This window comes from Macrobrachium rosenbergii, chromosome 19 (genome assembly GCF_040412425.1).
Source record: "Macrobrachium rosenbergii isolate ZJJX-2024 chromosome 19, ASM4041242v1, whole genome shotgun sequence".
In the NCBI taxonomy this organism is placed as follows: Eukaryota; Metazoa; Arthropoda; class Malacostraca; order Decapoda; family Palaemonidae; genus Macrobrachium; species Macrobrachium rosenbergii.
The window spans coordinates 34,997,751-35,016,656 of record NC_089759.1 but is presented as its reverse complement, the minus strand read 5'-3'; the positions used below and the strand labels follow the sequence as shown (position 1 = coordinate 35,016,656).

The following is an 18,906-nucleotide window of genomic DNA, read 5'->3' as shown; positions in this document are numbered from 1 at the left end:
TCGAGACCAGACGACCCACATCACCATCCAGTACCACCAGGGCCTTTCTGCTTCACTCGCCAAAACGAAGGCTGTTAGACACCCCCAGAGGACCATATCTCTCACTGGACCCAGGTCAGTCACGCGATTCGGATCTTTGCTAGACAGTGACCCACCCCCGAGGGTTTTAACCCGGTGTGTAGCCTATCCACCTTTTAGCGGGCGTGTTTAGTACAAGCCCGTTACTGGTTGTTAGTGCCGGTAATATCTAAACCTACTTAAGACGCCTTGCTCGAAATGGAATGCAACTATATATGAAGAAATGGAATGTAACTGTACGTGAAGAATGGAATGTGACTGTATTTGAAGAAATGGAATGTAACTATAAATGAATGTAACTATATATGAAGAAAGCAAAGTCGTGTAAAATACAAGATATTGCAAGTGAAGGAAAACGTTGATTAGTCTGCCATTTTTAGTCATGCTGGAAGAGGACGACGATGAAAAACAAATCCAAGAAAAAAATGTTAGGAAAACTAAAGTTGAGGGAAAGCACAGCTGAACAGAACCATAATTAAAGGTAAAATAAAAAAGAACAAGGTAAAGAAAAGTGAGGCAAAATACTGAACTAAGCAAGAACTGTGGCAAGAGATGGCCGAAATTATCAAAGCATCGATATTCTGTGTCTGGCTCCTAAGTAAATCTAGTTACGATTCCAGCATCTACAGAAATCATCTACTAAAATTTCGTCTTATGATAAGAACATTTAGTCCTCGTTCATCTAAAACGTTTTCGTATATTTTGAGCAGTATATCAAATTTCACAGCACAAGAGAAATGTGCCTGTTCCATATAACAAAATGTTTCCGAACACAATATGTTTGAATAAAATGAGGATGAGCAACCATAGACGGCTGCAGCGCATGCGCAAACAGATCCGTTGGCCTCTGGCTGCCTCAGTGATGTTACAGGAATGTTGACAAGATCGAGTTACAATTGTGTCCTGTTCTGAAACCATTTAAATGCAATATTTCTCCTGTAGAGAAAAAGGTGATATCATTCAGTATCCAATCATTCAAGGTTAATCAGTTGAATCCTTTATTAAACTTCCTTAGAAGCCTCTCCTGAATCTACGAATTCAGAGAGCGATTTTATCACTCATTCAGTTAATCGATAAGCATGAAACATCGAGTGCAGTTGCCTAAGAGTTTACGATGTTATTTAATCTTTCGTTGCATGTTAGCACTAACAAACATTACGATACAGTCCAATGGGACACTGATTGTGACTATTTAATCTTTCATTGCATTTTAGCACAAACAAGCATTACGATACAGTCCAATGGGACACTGATTGTGAGTGAAAACACTACTGACGTAAAAAAATTTTTTTTGCAGTACCTCTTCCATCGACGAGGAAAACGAGGATGACAGTGACGCCCCAGATGGCGGAATGACCGACCACCAGCAAAATCCTGTTCACATGTTTCATTCAAGCCCCTTGTCTCCTCCCCCCTCCCTATTGATGCATAATGAAGATACGTCAAGACCCTCTTTGCTTCACCACGTGTCTGTTGATGCCCTCTCCACACGCAGTGATGAAACGTACACAGTCTCAAGGTAGGAACTGAGGTCGGCAATCCCCTACCCTCACCCTCCACCCATGCTTGATAATGACGCATGAGAGTTGACTAAGCGTCAAGTACATAATTCGCTTATGAAAACTCGTCAGGGGCGCAGTCTACCTGACGGCTTCGACGTTACCTAAGATTCAAACACTGAGGCAATGAAGATATGTGTTTATTAATATATATATATATATATATATATATATATATATATATATATATATATATATATATATATATATATATACACAGACATATATATATATCAATACACAAACATGCATGTCTATGAGTCCTCACAATTCACCTCACCACCAAAAGATTCCGGGTTCAAATACATTAAATTGAATGCAGTAGCCATGTTCCATTCACTTCGTACCGCCGTTGAACCTAAACAGCCAATTATATACTGGCACTATATGACCTGAGTAGAGAAATGCATAACTCTAGCTGCTTACTTTCAAAAGACTGAACAAAGGACAGATAAATATATATATATATATATATATATATATATATATATATATATATATATATATATATATATATATATATATACTATCTATATTTCACCACTAATCTGCAAAACATGCAAAGTCATATACACTTCCAGTGATCTATATCTGCTTTGGATGCTTGTAAAGCAATTCTTGATAAAAAAAAAAAGAATAACGAGAAGCTAAATATCTAATATAAAAGTACAAAGGTAAAACCAGAATAATGGTATGTATATGCATAATATACCAAAGGTATTTCAAGATTACAGCATATAAATTGATTTAAAATAGTCTCTGTCACTATATATATATATATATATATATATATATATATATATGTATATATATATAGGTGTGTGTGTATATACACACACACATATATATACAGTATATATATATATGTGTGTGTGTGTGTGCATGTGTATGTATAAATATAAAAGCCGTACGAGTACAATCGTATGAGCTAGAAATTAATAAATTCAGGGGTATTCCCGTCTACTCTGTGCCAAGTTGTATATCGATATTGGTCAGATTCGTTTAAAATGTATCACTCATGGAAACTGGATATGGATTAGCCATCAGATGCCAAGGTCATTTCAACTGGATACGCCTGGAGAACTGTACACCTTCAATAAAAAATGCCACAATGACTGAGTAAACAAAAACAGAAAATTCGTCGCGCAGGCTTGACAAAGGCAATCTGTCAGATTCTCCAGATGCATTTATTTTCTAAGGTTTTCACTGATAAAACTGGAAGACTCTTCGAGGCTTTTAGTGGGTTTTCAGATAACAAAAGTAGCAAGGTAAATCTGAAGAATTAAAAAAAAAAAAAAAAAAAAAAAGCCTGCGAGGGGGCTAGCCTATTTTTTCGGAAACGAAAACGTATTAAAAGAATGGAAACATCTAGCCGGGTATTTCGGAAACGAAACTCGTTGAAGGAATGGAGACACTTCGACCTAACCGAGTATTCCCGGAAGCGAAACGCCTTTAAGGAATGGGAACAACTAGATGAGTATTCCTGAAACAAAACGCATTGAAGGAATAGAATCACCTAGCTTAAGTATTCCGGAAACGGAATGCGTCAAAGAAGTGGAAATGCCTGGTTGAACATTCCAAAAACAAAACACCTAGCTGAGTATTCTGGAAACAAAACGTGCAAAAGAAATGAAAACATCTAGACCTAGGCGAGTATTCCGGAAACGAAACACGTTAACAGAACAGAAACACCTAGCAGAGTGTCCTGGAAATGAAACGCGTTAAAGGAATGGAAACACCTCGCTGAGTACTCTGCAAGCAAAACGCTTGAAAGGCCTAGAAGCAGCTAGCTGAGTACAGTACTCCGGATACAAAAAGCATTGAACCAATGGAAATACCTGGCTGAGTATTCCAGAAACGAAAGGCGTTAATGAATGTAAACACCTGGCTGAGTATTCCAGGAACGAAAGGCGTTAATGAAATGTAAATACCTGGCTGAGTATTCCAGAAACGAAAGGCGTTAATGAAATGGAAATACCTAGCTGAGTATTCCAGAAACGAAAGGCGTTAATGAAGTGGAAATACCTGGCTGAGTATTCCAGAAACGAAAGGCGTTAATGAAATGTAAAAACCTAGCTGAGTATTCCAGAAACGGAAGGCGTTAATGAAATGGAAATACCTGGCTGAGCATTCCAGGAACGAAAGGCGTTAATGAAATGTAAACACCTAGCTGAGTATTCCAGAAACGAGAGGCGTTAATGAATGTAAACACCTAGGGTAAACGTTGATTTTTGAGACGTAGAAAGCGAGAAAAAGTAGAGTAACGATACGCTAAATCGATGCAAGTGCGTACTCTGTTCCTTAAGTAGCAGTTTCATCCGGATATTTTCAGCTGACATTGAGCAACGAGACCTTGAATTACAAATAATCTTTAAATTGACACCCAGAGTCAGTAAAAGCAGTGGAGATAATCAGAGTAAAAGTATATTATCGTCACCTTCGATTCAACAAGATTCAATAGTGTTTTGTATTAAACTACTCAGAGGACATGACTTACTCGATTGTTTTTCTAGCTTGCATTGATTCTCCTGTACATAACACTGACTTCGTTATCGATGCGTCTACTTCCTTGCGTGAAAAAAAGTCTCTTGTACAAGAAAGTTCATCAGAAAGGCGTAAAATGTGTGCAGTATTCCTTGAAATTTCTGTTTTATTTGTTCGTTTTTATTTTCATTGTATTATTTTCTAATGACGAAGAGCCAGAGACTTTGAAATCAGAAAAATAAAAGTTTTTAAAAGATCTTGTAGGTCTGCCCCAATTATACTTTTCACCCGCACCTAAGTTTCTCAATTCTCAGTTTTTCTTATTGTGTATTTCTCTTATTCAAACAGCCAAATGGCTTTGTTCTACTTTGTATATAAAAATAAAAAATAAACTTAGGTATGAAGGATGAGACAAATAAAAGATTATTTTAAACAAAGACCTTTGGAAGGACAACCCAAGTCTTCGTATAGGCCAAGTTTCACAGAAACATAAAAAAAGGTTAAAGAATTCTGGAACAAAAAGGAAGGTATAGTGCTCCATAAATCAGAGAGTTTAAGTGACTCGTGATTTAGTTTTTGGATTAAATTGATAAAATACAAGAAATCCTTTTCGTGTTACTCTGTAAGTGACCACAAATGATTCACTTCGAAATTAAATTGTCGGATGCTCATTATTTTCCTATTTAACGTAAATTATCTTTTTTGTTCATTTAATTCAATTCCATCTTGTTTTCTGCGAATTCAGTCGTTAGTGTGTCGCTTTCATGTGAAAAGACGAAGAGTTTTACCACAAGAATATCGATACTTAACGCTCGTCCCTTCCCGAATTAAATTGAATCCTTGGTACTAAGGCAATAAAAAATCCGGCATTAATATCACAATGTCCCATAATGCTGTATTGCTGTTTTTTTTTATTGCTTTTATGGGAAATTCGTTTGAAAAAACATTTCACTTAGCGGAAAGAAGAATCTGATAAAATCGTTTACAGCAGAAAACCAGACACTGAATACGTATGTTTGACCTATGCAAGAATGAAAGTAAGTATTCTGGCAACTTTTTACATTTTGCTGCAAACTTTTCACTCACCCGGTGCACTGCAGGCAATTACTTAAGGTTCTCTGCAGCGTCCCTCTAACCCCTAGCTGCAATCCCTTTTATTCCTTTAGCTGTAACTCCGTTTATATTATCTTTTTTCCATCTGACTTGCACCCTCTGCAAACAGTTGTTTCGTAGCGCAACTGCGAGATATTCCTCCTGTTACACCTTTAAAACCTTTTTACTCGCGATTTTCCTTTAAGCGCTGAATGACCTTGTGGGTCCCGGCGCTTAGCCATTGGCCTAAAACTTATGTCCCAATTCCAGTTATTCTTGTATCCTTGCAAAAATTGAATTCACACTTTTTCATTTCGGTGAAGACTTCACCTTTACAACTAAAATGGCTTCTTGGTTGCAGAGGGTGTCACGAGACGTGATTGTGTGATTATTATTATTATTATTATTATTATTATTATTATTATTATTATTGTTATTATTATTATTATTACAGATCCAAAGATTGGCTCATGAGCCCAGCTCGTCATCGGCACTCAACCAGCAGCATTATTTCGTCACACGATGACTCCTCCCACCGCAGCTTGACAACCAATCACATGGTCATGTCTCCTATCAACGGTGCCAAATCGCCAGTCAGGTCCAGGTCCCCGGAATTGGACAGCGGCACCTTCGAGCACGGATCGCTCACGCCCACCATTGCCGATCTGCTCACTCGGGGTAAGAGGAAATTCTCTCTCTCTCTCTCTCTCTCTCTCTCTCTCACAGGCAAATACACACACACACACACACACTCTCTGTCTTGTCTCTGTTAATAGATTACCGTAAAAATGTACAAATGCATTACTCATTCATTCCACTTATCGTGACACCTGACAAAGTACATCCTGGCAAATATGTACCAAATGGGCGTCACTCGCTGGATACTTTATGTCATCACTTTGTAATGCAGGGACAGCACTTAGCATTACATGCCATTCTTAACATACTATTTTTGGTACACGGGAAGTGGAAGGGGTTTTGGGGGGTGGGGAGAGAAGGCGTTCTTACTCAGTCTACTAGAAGGAAAAAAATGTTACCTTTAAAATAGAAACTTATCTATTACGTAATAAATAAAGATATCCTAAATTTTTACTTTTTCTCAAATATCGGCAGACGCTCTGTTATTATGATAGCTTCCCTTGGCCCCTTATTTCCAGAGGGGAGTTTGAATTATGTTGAGAAACTTTAGGTAAAGTTCATAAAGCTTTTTCATTCATAAATGGCAGCGATGAAAATGCAATTAAATTTTACGACGTTCAATGCTACGTCGCAATATTCCTCGATTTTAATTTGTTCTTTATTATGATACAAAACGCTGAAACGTATCTCTCTCTCTCTCTCTCTCTCTCTCTCTCTCTCTCTCTCTCTCTCTCTCTCTCTCTCTCTCTCTCTCTCTCTCTCTCTCTCTCTCTCTCTCTAACAGAGCAATTACGACTGTCTTACCAAACAATACCATACTTACCTATCAGTCTATTACTCTATCTCTCTAACTATCCATCTCACTATCATGCGTATGTTTGCTAATCCTCCGACTTAATGTTTCAAAGTCGAAAATCTGTCAGCCTTTTCTGATTGTGGTCGTTGTAATTATGCTGAACAGCGTAATATCCTTTTATAATTCTAAGGAACGTGGCTTTAACAAAAGACATTATTACTGTAACTTTCTCCTTAAAGAACTATCGTCTGCCTCGTCACTCCTTTTACACTCTCCCGCACTTTATTGTTTCTCTATAAACTTGTTAGTGTCTCCCCTTTCCACTTGCCTGATAACTGGCTCTATTCCATCCCAAATTCAAGCTCAAGGACGTATCGACCTTCCGCCTAACCAGGAGCTGCGACTTTTGATAATTTATAGCCGAGACATCGCAGTTATTCAAGACAATGACCGTCGATGAATATTCACGAAAATGATTACCTGGGATAATAATTAATTGGAATAGTTACTGCTGGAATGGTTATCACATAGTAACCGATTATTTGTGACACTGATTGCTTGTGCTCTTAATAATTCTTAACAGTGATTACTGACGACAGTGACGATCTATGACAGTAATTATTGACGAAACTGACTTTTTTATGACATTCTTTATTTGTCACAATTAGTAATGACCAAAATATTGATGCATTTAATGCCGTCAGTTACCACGTTTCATCTCATTTCGTATGTTTCTGTGTACGTTTGGCACTGCTCTCTCTCTCTCTCTCTCTCTCTCTCTCTCTCTCTCTCTCTCTCTCTCTCTCTCTCTCTCTCTCTCTCTGATCTGCTGACTGCAAATTACCATGAAAGAATTCCTTCAGTGTCACTTACACACATTTCTCACCAGGTGTCGACATCATGCTATTATCTACGTCGCCAGGTAAGGCACAGGAGAGGAAATTAAGACGAAGGTCAAGTCAGGTTGATTGATCATAATGTACGCATGATATTTATGATAACTTTGAAGTAGTGGTACATGCTTGCTCTGTAGCTCAAAATTTTATTAGTTTCCTTCAGAATCCATTTACGCATGTTATTAGATTACTAAATCTGCTATTCTTCAGTTCGTTTAGCGTTCATGGTAAAGCGTTGCTTTATTTACTTAAACTAATGTGACAGATTGGTTCGCTTGAAGACAAATCGATGCCCAAGTGTCTCAGATAGTCTCTGGGTTACTGACCTTTCTTCGTCTCCTCAGCTTTTAAAAACCCTGAGGTCGTGAACTCGAGGGTTAACCGGTCGAATCCTTCCACCAAAACCCTCCATTTCTGGATGTGGAATTCACTTTCTTCCTTTGTGCTTCCCTGCACGTCTCGGTCGCCTCACCATCTTTGTTTCTCCTTTGTCAAAGGAATTGCTTCTGCCAAAAAAAAAAAATGGTGAACTAAAGTGAAGTTTTGCCAAATTCACGTTTTTGAAGTTAGGCTGTAGAAATATATAGTTTGCTTCGGACAACCTTGAAAAAGAAAAAAATTATGATTTTTCTCTATAATTCGACTTGGAATTGCTTTCCAGCCTTCAGAATGCTTTTGTTTGTTAAATCTCTAAATGCTTTGCGTTATTATTTGGGCTGTTTCCCTGTCATTCTCTTCGTATATTGCCCTCTATGGAATGCCAGGCAGTAGTAAGTTTTGCAGATCTATCACTGAGTCTTTATTTTGCTAGCAAATTCATTTAACATTAATACTTTTCTTAACAAAATAATATCTTTCTATAATATCTAAACGATTTTATGTATTATTATTATTATTATTATTATTATTATTATTATTATTATTATTATTATTATTATTATTATTATTATTATTATTATTATACGTAAATAAATAAATATAAATAATTTTCAAAATGTAAAAAAGATGTGATTGAAAAAAACATTTATAATCATCTTTCATTGATCGATGATGCTCGTTATGACACTGGTATTCCAACCAGCTAATTTAGGTTAGGTCGTTTCCCGGATGGGTTACGGAATTGTAACGGCCCGCGCCATTAAAGCGCAGGGCTGGCAACCTCATCTCACAATCCTAGTGAGGGCCATCAAGTTTAGCACCTATTTACATAATATATATATATATATATATATATATATATATATATATATATATATATGTATGTATGTATATATATGTATATATATATATATATATATATATATATATATATATATATATAGAGAGAGAGAGAGAGAGAGAGAGAGAGAGAGAGAGAGAGAGAGAGAGAGAGAGCAAGGGTTCGAAACGAGCATGTAGCTAGCAAAATCATCCCATATCATTACCGGATAACTATGAATATAACACCCTTTACATAAAAAGCTACATCAATTATGTGGATGGATTTACAAAAGACAAGTTATCAAAGTACTTTTTGGTGGCAATGAAGTCTCAGACAACCAGAGAGAATTTGAAATTTTAGTCTTATTCACAATAGACTTTTTCTATTTCCGACTTCCGTGAGATTTTGGGGTAATTATTCACGTCGTTAATATCTAGAAACATTAACGACATTTGAGCTGCCAACGACTCATAGAAACTCTTCTGCAAGTCAGGTGGTACAATATTCATTTGGAAGTTTTTCTTTCTTGTATATTCAAACATTTCCACAGACTACACACAAAAAATTTACCAGCCTACATGCCAGCTGGGTTGTAAATATAACATCCAGTCATAAAACCCAAGATACCAGCTGTATATGGCCTACAATTACTAAACATTAAAATTTAGTAAAAAAAAAAAAAAAAAAAAAAAAAATGAATGTGAAAAACTGAAAATATTTTGTAAGCTTTCTGACACCTGAAAGTTGGACCAGTCTCGTTTCTAGTATCAGTTCGAATACTGGCTTGTTGGGAGGGTGTCTTCATTCGCCCCCTCCCCAACCCCACCCCTTCCTCCTTCCCCCAACCTTTCCTTCGGCTTTATAGTTTTCATTGGAAAATAACTCCGTGTATATATATATATATATATATATATATATATATATATATATATATATATATATATATATATATATGTGTGTGTGTGTGTATGTATGTATGTATATGTGTGTGTGTGTGTGTGTGTACGTACGTATATATGCGTAAAGGCATTAAATCTCGTACAAGCCAGCAGGAAATAAAGTCAACGCTTTCGTGTTATTTCAACACATTCTGAAGGGGCAATGTCTGTATGTAGGCCTATATACGGGACACAAATATAGAGATCTAAATCAATTTTCTGTTCGTTGCTTTTTTCTGGATTGCCTTCATCATATATCGTACTTAAATATAAATTCAACATAACTGATAAAATCGTATGCTGATCTTTGCTAATTATAAATTCATTAATACTAACCAATAATCTAAGAAAGTTTTTGGTTTCTCTTTAGTCTCATTGCAAATTTTAGTTTGAATTTTGGAATTTTCCCTTAGCATCATACGATACAACTGGTTAATTTTATTTTTCATGTTTAATATGCAGGATTTTTCTTTACCTACAATCAGCTGATTTGTTTCAAACACTTTCTTGTACTTTTTTTACATTTTTTCTTTAAAAACTCTTCCGTGCTTCTCTTTATGCATACAAAAATATATGTTTAAACTATTATTTTTATGTCAGTTCGTGGGTGTTCATTTTTGGACATTACCGATTTGTCTAAACTATTTTGCTTCATCCTAACTGTTCGTCCAAAACCAGTTAAATTGTTTGATCATCACATAGTTTCAGGGCACGGTATAACGAGGTCGATGACCCCCGAGGGCGTCCCTCGTTCGCGCATGCCCAGGTCAGTCAGTTCCATGGAGACGTACCACAGCTCTTCGCCCCTCCACCTTGAGTTGCCGAATCGGAGCAAGAGCGTCCTTGACAGACCTTCAATGCCCGGGTAAGACATTTAATCACCTGATAACATTGAATACTTTACATCTTCCTTACTGACCCTCTCTCACTCAGATTGGACTCAAAATTATTATTATTATTATTATTATTATTATTATTATTATTATTATTATTATTATTATTATTATTATTATTATTATTATTATTAAAAGATACTCATAGTAGCATGAGTCTTGAAATGGGAAACGGAGCCACAGTTATGTATATGTACATATATTTAAAGATAAATCTCTGCATATACATATTATTATTAGTAGTAGTAGTATTAGTAGTAGCAGTATTCCTTAACGTTTCGGTAGTTCTTCCTACCATTGACAAAAGGTGAATAAAGCCAGAGGTACAAACATGTCATATTTATACCTGCGAGCGAGCTTACAGTGTTCATGAGTTTTATCTGTTATTGACCGCTTGCAGTTATAACTATGACAAACTTGTACCCCTCGCTTCATTCGACTATTGTAAATGGCAGAAAGAACTACAGAAACGTTGAGTGAATGAACTTTGAGCAGCTGTTATCTATTATTATTATTATTATTATTATTATTTTCAACACGGAAATAAGTCTGTCTCTATTCACTTTGGTCATCCTATAGACAATACAATGATGTACCTATATCATTAGCTTAGCAACGAATGAAACTAAAAATGTTTACTTCTTATACCAAGAATTTTCTCTACTAACTGTTGAACCCGAATATTCGAAGTTTTATTGGTGGATCTAATAAGCCAAAATTTTCCGTATGCCTTAAAGGATTTTTCCGGTAAAGTCGATTCCTGAAAACGACTTAGATTTGTACCTCTGTCCTTGTCAACAGCTTACTGTTGCAAGATTTGTTAAGGGGAAAGTCTCGGTTCTCCTGCAATTTAAAGGCTGGTAAAATCTTCCTAACAATAACAAGTTCAAGAGAAAAGTAATAAAATAATATAAATATTGACTTTCTCCTTGGATGAGAGAACGCTTAATGAACGAAGAACACCAAACTAGGGTGTGTAGAGAATTCCACTAATCGCGGTTGAAAAGAAAGTATTTTGGTGTGATTATTCTTAGCTAACTTTAAGCTATATAGTTGGTGATGTGACAGGAGGCTATAGACACCTGAGTACCACAAGGGAACAAGGAAGAAAAAGAGAGAAACATTGGGAAAAATGAAGCGTCAGAAGACACCTTAAAGTACAGACAAATTTCGTAGGCACTTTGCCCGATTTAGGTGTTTCATTGCCTCTCATTATCAAGGAAACTTACAAGAGGGCAGCTGCTATAACCTTGGGAGTGTTTGGGGCAGGAGTGGTGCCCCTGGGCAATCATTATTATTATTTTTTTCCCAACGCTCGTTTATCCTTCCAGAGAACCACCGAAGAGGAGCCAGTCTTTGAATTTCACAGACGTCCCGGATGGACGCGATGACGTCAAGGAGGTCCACTTCTACACTCTTTCCACCTCCACCCTCCTCTTCCATCTGCTTCACTCGCTGTGGGTGGCGTCGTCTCTAGTAAGTATATCATGGTGTTTAACCTCACACTTGACATGTTTTCCACTAAGTGACAAATCAGACATTTGTGTTGTCTTCAGATTAGTTCCCTAACACAGGAATTTTCAGTGTTGTGCAATAGCATATGGCAGTGGTAATGGGAACGTCGCCGCGTTCGTATTACCGGCCACCCATTCTGACATCGTTCTTTCCATTCAACCAGAAACAGACGCTGTATGAGGGAAAGCTCCGACCTCCTCAGCAAGACCTTTTGCAAGAAAGAGACATCGACATGGAGTTCACCGATCTTCAGACAGAGCTCCTGTCTGCCGTGACCATTGAGGATCAGTTTTCGAGGCTCCAGGAGTTGCAGCAAGGGGCGACCAAGTACTACCCCGTCAGGAGACTCTTCTGGAAGGTTAGCTCCCGTTCACCATGTGTGTTACAGTGAGACTGTGAAACCAGGGATTTCACGAAATCCACGAAGTTTTCAAGGAATTCGTGAAGTCACCAACTTACTGAGGGACATTTGATCCCCGAGGGCTAGTACGGTGATTCATCTACACTGTTTCGCCCTGTTTAGTACTAGCCCCTCGGGGATCGGATGTGTTTCGCCGTGTTTAGTACTAACGCCTCGGGATCAAATGTTCCTAAGTGAATTGGTGACTTCACGAATTCCCTGAAAAGGGAAGAGAGTATGAACATCAGTAGCAGTCTTTAACAGTGTTACGCAAGCATGCCGTTTTTCAATGTCCGCCAGCACAACGTTGAATGTCTATGTTGGAAATAGTTAACTGCCTTAGTTTACAGATCTCACGATAGGCCTTCATTTTGTTTCAGCTTTTAATAATAAATAATCACAAAGCCCTTGTTTTCATGTTTAGATAAATGGGAGTTTGGGGGCATTTCTTAGTTTCATTATTGTATTTGTGTCATATATATTGCACGGTTACTACTGGTAGGTACTAGCCAAACGTAATCTCTGGTTTTTCAGGGTAGCGTTCTTTGCCTTCCACTAACTATATGTACATGATAAGGCCTTCCACTAACTATATGTACATGATAAGCGGTTTTGACAAAAAAATTAAGTACATCTTTACTCATTCAGATAATGCTCTCTAACTTAGACTTGTTGCCGAATCTGTTTACAGAGATTGAGCTAAAATTAGTGCATGGTGCAAATTATAGAGAATGAGTTAAACTTTAACAAAACTCAAATTATGATTGGCAACAGGTCTAGGACTCTGGGTCATCCCAACCCGGATCTCTTCATTGACAGTGTTTCTTTAACTATGCAACTCGTTTAGAATTTTAGGTGTCATTCTTGATTGCAAAATGATTTGAGAAACATATTTGGTTCACCTGTTGTTTAATCACACAGAATAATGGTGTTTTGAGGAATTTGTGCAAGGTCTTCGAAAACCTATCTGTCTTGAGGAAACGTCGTTATTCTTTTATTCTGCCATGTTTTGAGTGTTATTCCCATGGTTGGTCTTCAGTAGCTGACTCATATTTTTAAATGTTGAATCATTATTTGAGTTCTACTAAATTTCTTATTCAAGATCTTAGTATTAATCTCTGGCGTTGTCGTTTGGTAGTTCATTTTGCATTCTTTGTCCAGTTGATTATTCTTTTATTCACTGTTTCTTCCGCCAAACTGCGCTGCTTTCATTGTTAGAACCTCCTTGCTTGTAGCTTTCTGCTTTTCCAACAAAGTTTGTAAGTTTTTGCTAGTAATGGTAATAAAAATACTAATACATTTTTCCAGGATCCAAACATGCTACAAACTTTGCGAGGTCTTTTGAAGCAATATTCCAAGTGCAGCAAAGGCGGACAAGGAGATAGACTTGAGGAGGACGACCTACAAGAACGTCAGGACGAGCTGGAATTGTTGGCCTTCACATTAGAAACCTTGTCAACTTGCCTACAGGGAACGCAGAGATGCCCTTTGAAAATGAAGGTAGCTTTCATACAGAATTGCTAGACTAAATAAATGGAAGTAAATTTCTAATCAAGTTCATTTTTCCTACCTCTCCATCTTTTCTTAATTTGATCAGAGCCTGTTCACAGAATTATATGTCTCTCCAGTTTCTAAGTTTGTGGTTTTGAGTTGTCTGTGGATCGCTGTGTAGTCGAATGCAAGTTTGTTCTCATTTACCAATTGGAGAAGGTCCTAAGTGAATCATCAGTCCTTCGAATTTCTTGGTTCTTTACCACCTGTCAGTCTACACCTGTCTGCAAAAATCGTAATTGTACCTAACCAGCTTCTCCTTCAATTCCAGGCCCTTCAGCAGGATAAAAATGACTGCCTGAAAGACCTTATAACCGAAGTGATTACTGTGCCGGAAGTCCCAGCTGTTTACAACTTCACATGCACACGGTGGCTCACAGATTTCAGGGAACTTGCTTCCAATGCTTGGGAAAACTTGCCAGAAAGTGAAGTAAGTGTTCACTCAAAGATGCACTTTTTATTGTGTCTTTTATAACTCGCTTCCCTCATAAGCCCTCTGATGCCAACAACTAAAAGTGAATTAGTTTTCAAAGACTTCTGTTACTTTCTTTTTTATTTTAGGTTTGGTTCTTAGTTTCCTCATACCTGCAGTCCAGTTAATTTGCTCAGATGTTTTCGCTCATAGCTCAGATGTTTTCGCTCATAGTTTACGCTTCTTTTAGATGATGTTACGTTTCAAGAGTGTCTTCTTCAGCCTCGACCAAGCCTGAGTCAGAACGGAGTGACCCACTTACAGCCGTATTGCTAAAAATTATTAGTAATTCAAACCAAATAGCTTATCGCTTAATACGAAACACTAAGCGTATAATTACTGCAGATTTTCACCGAACTACCTAATGACGATTAACATTATCTGACTTAGGACGAAAATGAAAAAAAGCACTGAAAATATGTTCTTAGAATCCCACAGCTATTGTTAGATGTGTAACTGAGAGGAGCATATGAGCATCTGAAAATATGAATTACTAAATGATAGGCCCATTATCTATGAAAATATACTTTCTTCGACTTTTCACTCAAGTATTTACCAAGTTTCAAATCCCACAGCTCCTACGGCTGGTTCAGGAGGTAATCCACACGAGCGTCGGATGCCTCTATGAGCTTTTCTCTTCTGTCAATGAGCTTTCTTGGGTAACGAACACGCATAGCCCGAGCAACGAGGTCGGACCAAGCCTTACTGCCATGCTTCAGGTGAATTAGATACGGGGATTTAAACATGCTGATCAAGAAGGTGTAAACATGTTGTAAATTCAACTTGAAATAATGTGATATCTAAGTCCGGTCCTACATTAAACAACCTTGTTCATACATTCTTTACTTCTTCTGCCACAGCACGCCCCTGTTGAGGAGTGGTTATCGTACGGCGTCCCGCAGCTCCTCGTTCTTCTTCAGCCAGAACGCGCGAGGGAAATTAACGGCTCCGAGGCATGTCTGACCCACCAATATTGCAGCGTGCTGAACACTCTTCTCCACCACAGTCCCCAAGCACTCCACTACTGCACGACGCATTACGCTGAGGAACTCAGGTAAGTGGATGGAATTTCATCATTTTGTAGGAAGGGATGCAGAACGAAGACAGGCTTTATCGTTTCTTGTAGACTGTACTTTGACTGATTGTCCAGTGGCTCACGGTACTGTGTATAGGACTAGATTTCAAACCCAAGGAAAATTTTACAAAGCAGGGCATCTGTAGTAGCACCGAGAGTGCTGGGAATAGTGACACTTATATTTTTGGCGGTATCACTTTACTCCTAATATGGATAAATACAAGAAAGTCTGAAATGATATTAAGAGAGGTAAGAATGGACGAAAGATAAGGAGGTGTTCGATGGAGATTAAGCGAAAACGAGAACAGGTAACCGATTCTTTATTCCTTATGATTCACATGATATTAAAAACAGGTTTTATTTGAACAAAAATGAACCTTTAGGGATACAGGTGCTACTATAGGTGCTAGTATTTTTACTAGTAACTGATTCACAAGAAATCATCATAGTTTTGTCAGTAATGAAAGCAATGTCGACATAAGACACATCCAACTCCCCGTCTGACTTCAGTTGTATGCTGCATATTATTTCAAAACACTTGCAGGATGTACCAATATATTTAGTGTCGTTTTGTCACAATGTTCACCAGCATCAAAATCTCAAAATCTAAGTTTTTTATATATTAAAGACTATGATAGGCTCCCTTCTTTTTCCTAATGAGAAAAATGAATTAAAATCCATATTCCCACCATATCATTTATGAAATAAGAATATGGCTGCTTAAGTCTCGGGTGATCTTTGCTTATACAAAATTCAGTAGCTTGAAAATTCCTAGGTGTGCATGGGGGGCCTAAATGCAGTCTGTTCTGAACTCGCTTGGCTTGTTTCAACTACATCGTAATTACTTATGAGATCACAATCACATTTTCAGGAGCGCACGAGTTCTGTTGGTATTCAGCAATCATAAATGGTTCACAGTGATTAGTCAAACCTAAAATGTAAAAAGAACGACTGTCTGTCAGTCCTAGTGGTGGCATTGAAGTTCACAAGAGGAATCACATTGCAAGGACATTCTTTCCTTATATTTTTTCTTTTTTATCCGTGAACAGGTACTATGTGCAAGAATCAGTGGTGAGTTGCCGACTAGGAAAATGTCACATCCGACCGCACACCTTGAAAATAGTTCGTACTTTGGCCCAACTGGTCATGTCTAAAAACACCCTTCGCTCCAGATGAAAAGAACAAGAAGAAGAAGATGAGGAACCAGCTGAAGAGAACAAAGTTTAGCAAAAAGTCTCGTCGACAGAAAAGACGGGCTGGAATTCGTGCATCACTCAAAGAAAAGAATTGAAATGAATTGCTTGGGAACGGGAGGCCATAATAGTTTATATTCTGAAGAACCCTTTGTGCCTGCTCACTGAAAAAAAAATGCATATTTGCCTAGTTCCTCGAGGCTCTGCAATGGCCGTGGCCCCTGAAACATTTAAAGTGGCATACTCTTTTCGAAGACACAAATGCATTTTCTTACTGAGAGGACTGTTTATTTTTAAAAAAAGGCCTTCGTAATCTTTACCATTTTTCTTTAGGAAGAAAAAGTAATAAATTAATATAAAAAGCCAAGTGAACAATGTATTTTGAAATGGAATGAAAACCATGATCCCATGATTCCTTGTTAATTGTGGTATTACCTCAGTGAAAGTATTATATTCAAATCATTATCCAATCCAGAATTCATTTCAGGGATAAATTAATCTTAGAAAACAATAGTTCAGGAAGAAACAGAAATCAAAATCAGATTTTGAGAAAAAAAGTGACTTTAAACGGTGACCGAGTGTTTAGCAAAGGTACAAAGTGACCTGTGTGTCCACTATACGATAAACGATGGTACAAACTCTGTTATTGTATTTCACAAACAGTCACAGCAGGTTTTCAATGTAAAAAAAAAAATAATTGTTGCAAACCAGAAATGCCAGTCGTATGGATGAAAAAGGGAATCACGACTTTCAGTTTTTGAATGAATGAAGAACATTTTATTGCAAGAGCAAGAAAATTACATCTTAGCATGATGATAAGATGAAACTCTTCTTTGCCTTTGGTACCGGAATATATTGCAGTTACAGACACGGCGCTGATGTCGTACAGAAAAAAACTGACACACACACACAAGTTCTAAGGTGCCTATGTTTTGCATTGATAAGGACCTCTCTCTCTCTCTCTCTCTCTCTCTCTCTCTCTCTCTCTCTCTCTCTCTCTCTCTCTCTCTCTCTAGGACTCGAATAACCTAATTAGAATAATCCAGTAATATAATTTAGTACACGTTACGTGAAAAAAGGTCAGTTTTCACTGAGTAATTAAAGTCACAAAAGAAAAAAAGAGAAAATAAATATATCATGTCCTTTACTTTGTAATGCAAGAAGTAAACATTAATGTTGTTTTATGTTGGATATTTACTTGATTAAGATATGAAAGATGCCAACGAGAATGTTTACAGGACCAAAACTGAAATTAATTCTTTTGATAAACAGTAATCAGAAATTTTATGCTCCAGACTAAAAAACACTACAGGGTTTATTTAAGAATCGAGTATGGAAAAAGTATAAGGAAATTTTTGTAGTTAAAGATATGAGAGACAAATAAAATTCTGTAAGGATAAAAAATTAATCCTCTGTAGGTAACACTATTAATAATGACAGACTTGAAGATAGGAATTATTTTATTGGAGATAAATAGACATCATCTTAACACAGTGTGCTGAATATTGCTTTTTAAAGACTGAACGTGTGACAACTCATGAGTAACCCGGACACAGAGTCATAATTTCAGTAGCTAAAAATATCAGAAATGACAACTCTGTGAATATCTAGAATGAATATTATAAATATATGAAGCAATAACTACAGACCTGAAATGACAACTAAGAATATCTAGAATGACAATTCCAATATTTCAAAGGTTAGTAAAAAGCCGATGAAAATACAGTGAGGAGCGATATTCTTATAAAGAATATGACCATTAGGACAGACTTTTAATGACTGATCGTTTAATCCATGTTCTTAATGTTAAGGATTGAAAGTGGCCCATTCACCTGAGATTTGACTGATGAATTAGGTATTATAATAATAATATTTTATTTATCAGCCACGAAATTGTAGCCTTTTCATGACTGGGGGGCAAAAAGTACCTTTCAGGGAGCCAAATATCCCCTTAAAAATCAAGGATAAAAGTGGAATATTTCCGTACTCAGCAAAGGACAATAATGGTTGCTACTTTGGCATGTTATCTGTGCGTCGCCTCCGAGGTGCTAGTACTAAATATAGCAGAAGCTCAACAGGACGCCGTGTTTAGTACTAGCCCCTCGGGGATCAAAGATTTCGTTT

At 37.2% G+C, this 18,906-nt stretch overlaps 1 protein-coding gene across 1 annotated transcript in view; it reads left to right on the top strand.

The window, feature by feature from the left end:
- The window catches only part of LOC136848820 (uncharacterized protein C12orf56-like), a 116,324-nt gene extending 98,411 nt beyond the window's left edge, over nt 1-17,913 (top strand). The window contains exons 4-14 of the mRNA XM_067121503.1: nt 1-114; nt 1,376-1,597; nt 5,668-5,891; nt 10,386-10,548; nt 11,908-12,052; nt 12,255-12,449; nt 13,800-13,991; nt 14,314-14,472; nt 15,090-15,233; nt 15,375-15,568; nt 16,639-17,913. The exon at nt 1-114 is cut by the window's left edge and continues 35 nt beyond it. Coding sequence (XP_066977604.1) covers nt 1-114; nt 1,376-1,597; nt 5,668-5,891; nt 10,386-10,548; nt 11,908-12,052; nt 12,255-12,449; nt 13,800-13,991; nt 14,314-14,472; nt 15,090-15,233; nt 15,375-15,568; nt 16,639-16,765 — 1,879 coding nt within the window. The 3' untranslated portion in view covers nt 16,766-17,913. The remainder of the gene's footprint in view (nt 115-1,375; nt 1,598-5,667; nt 5,892-10,385; nt 10,549-11,907; nt 12,053-12,254; nt 12,450-13,799; nt 13,992-14,313; nt 14,473-15,089; nt 15,234-15,374; nt 15,569-16,638) is intronic.
- Nucleotides 17,914-18,906: the final 993 nt, after the last annotated feature.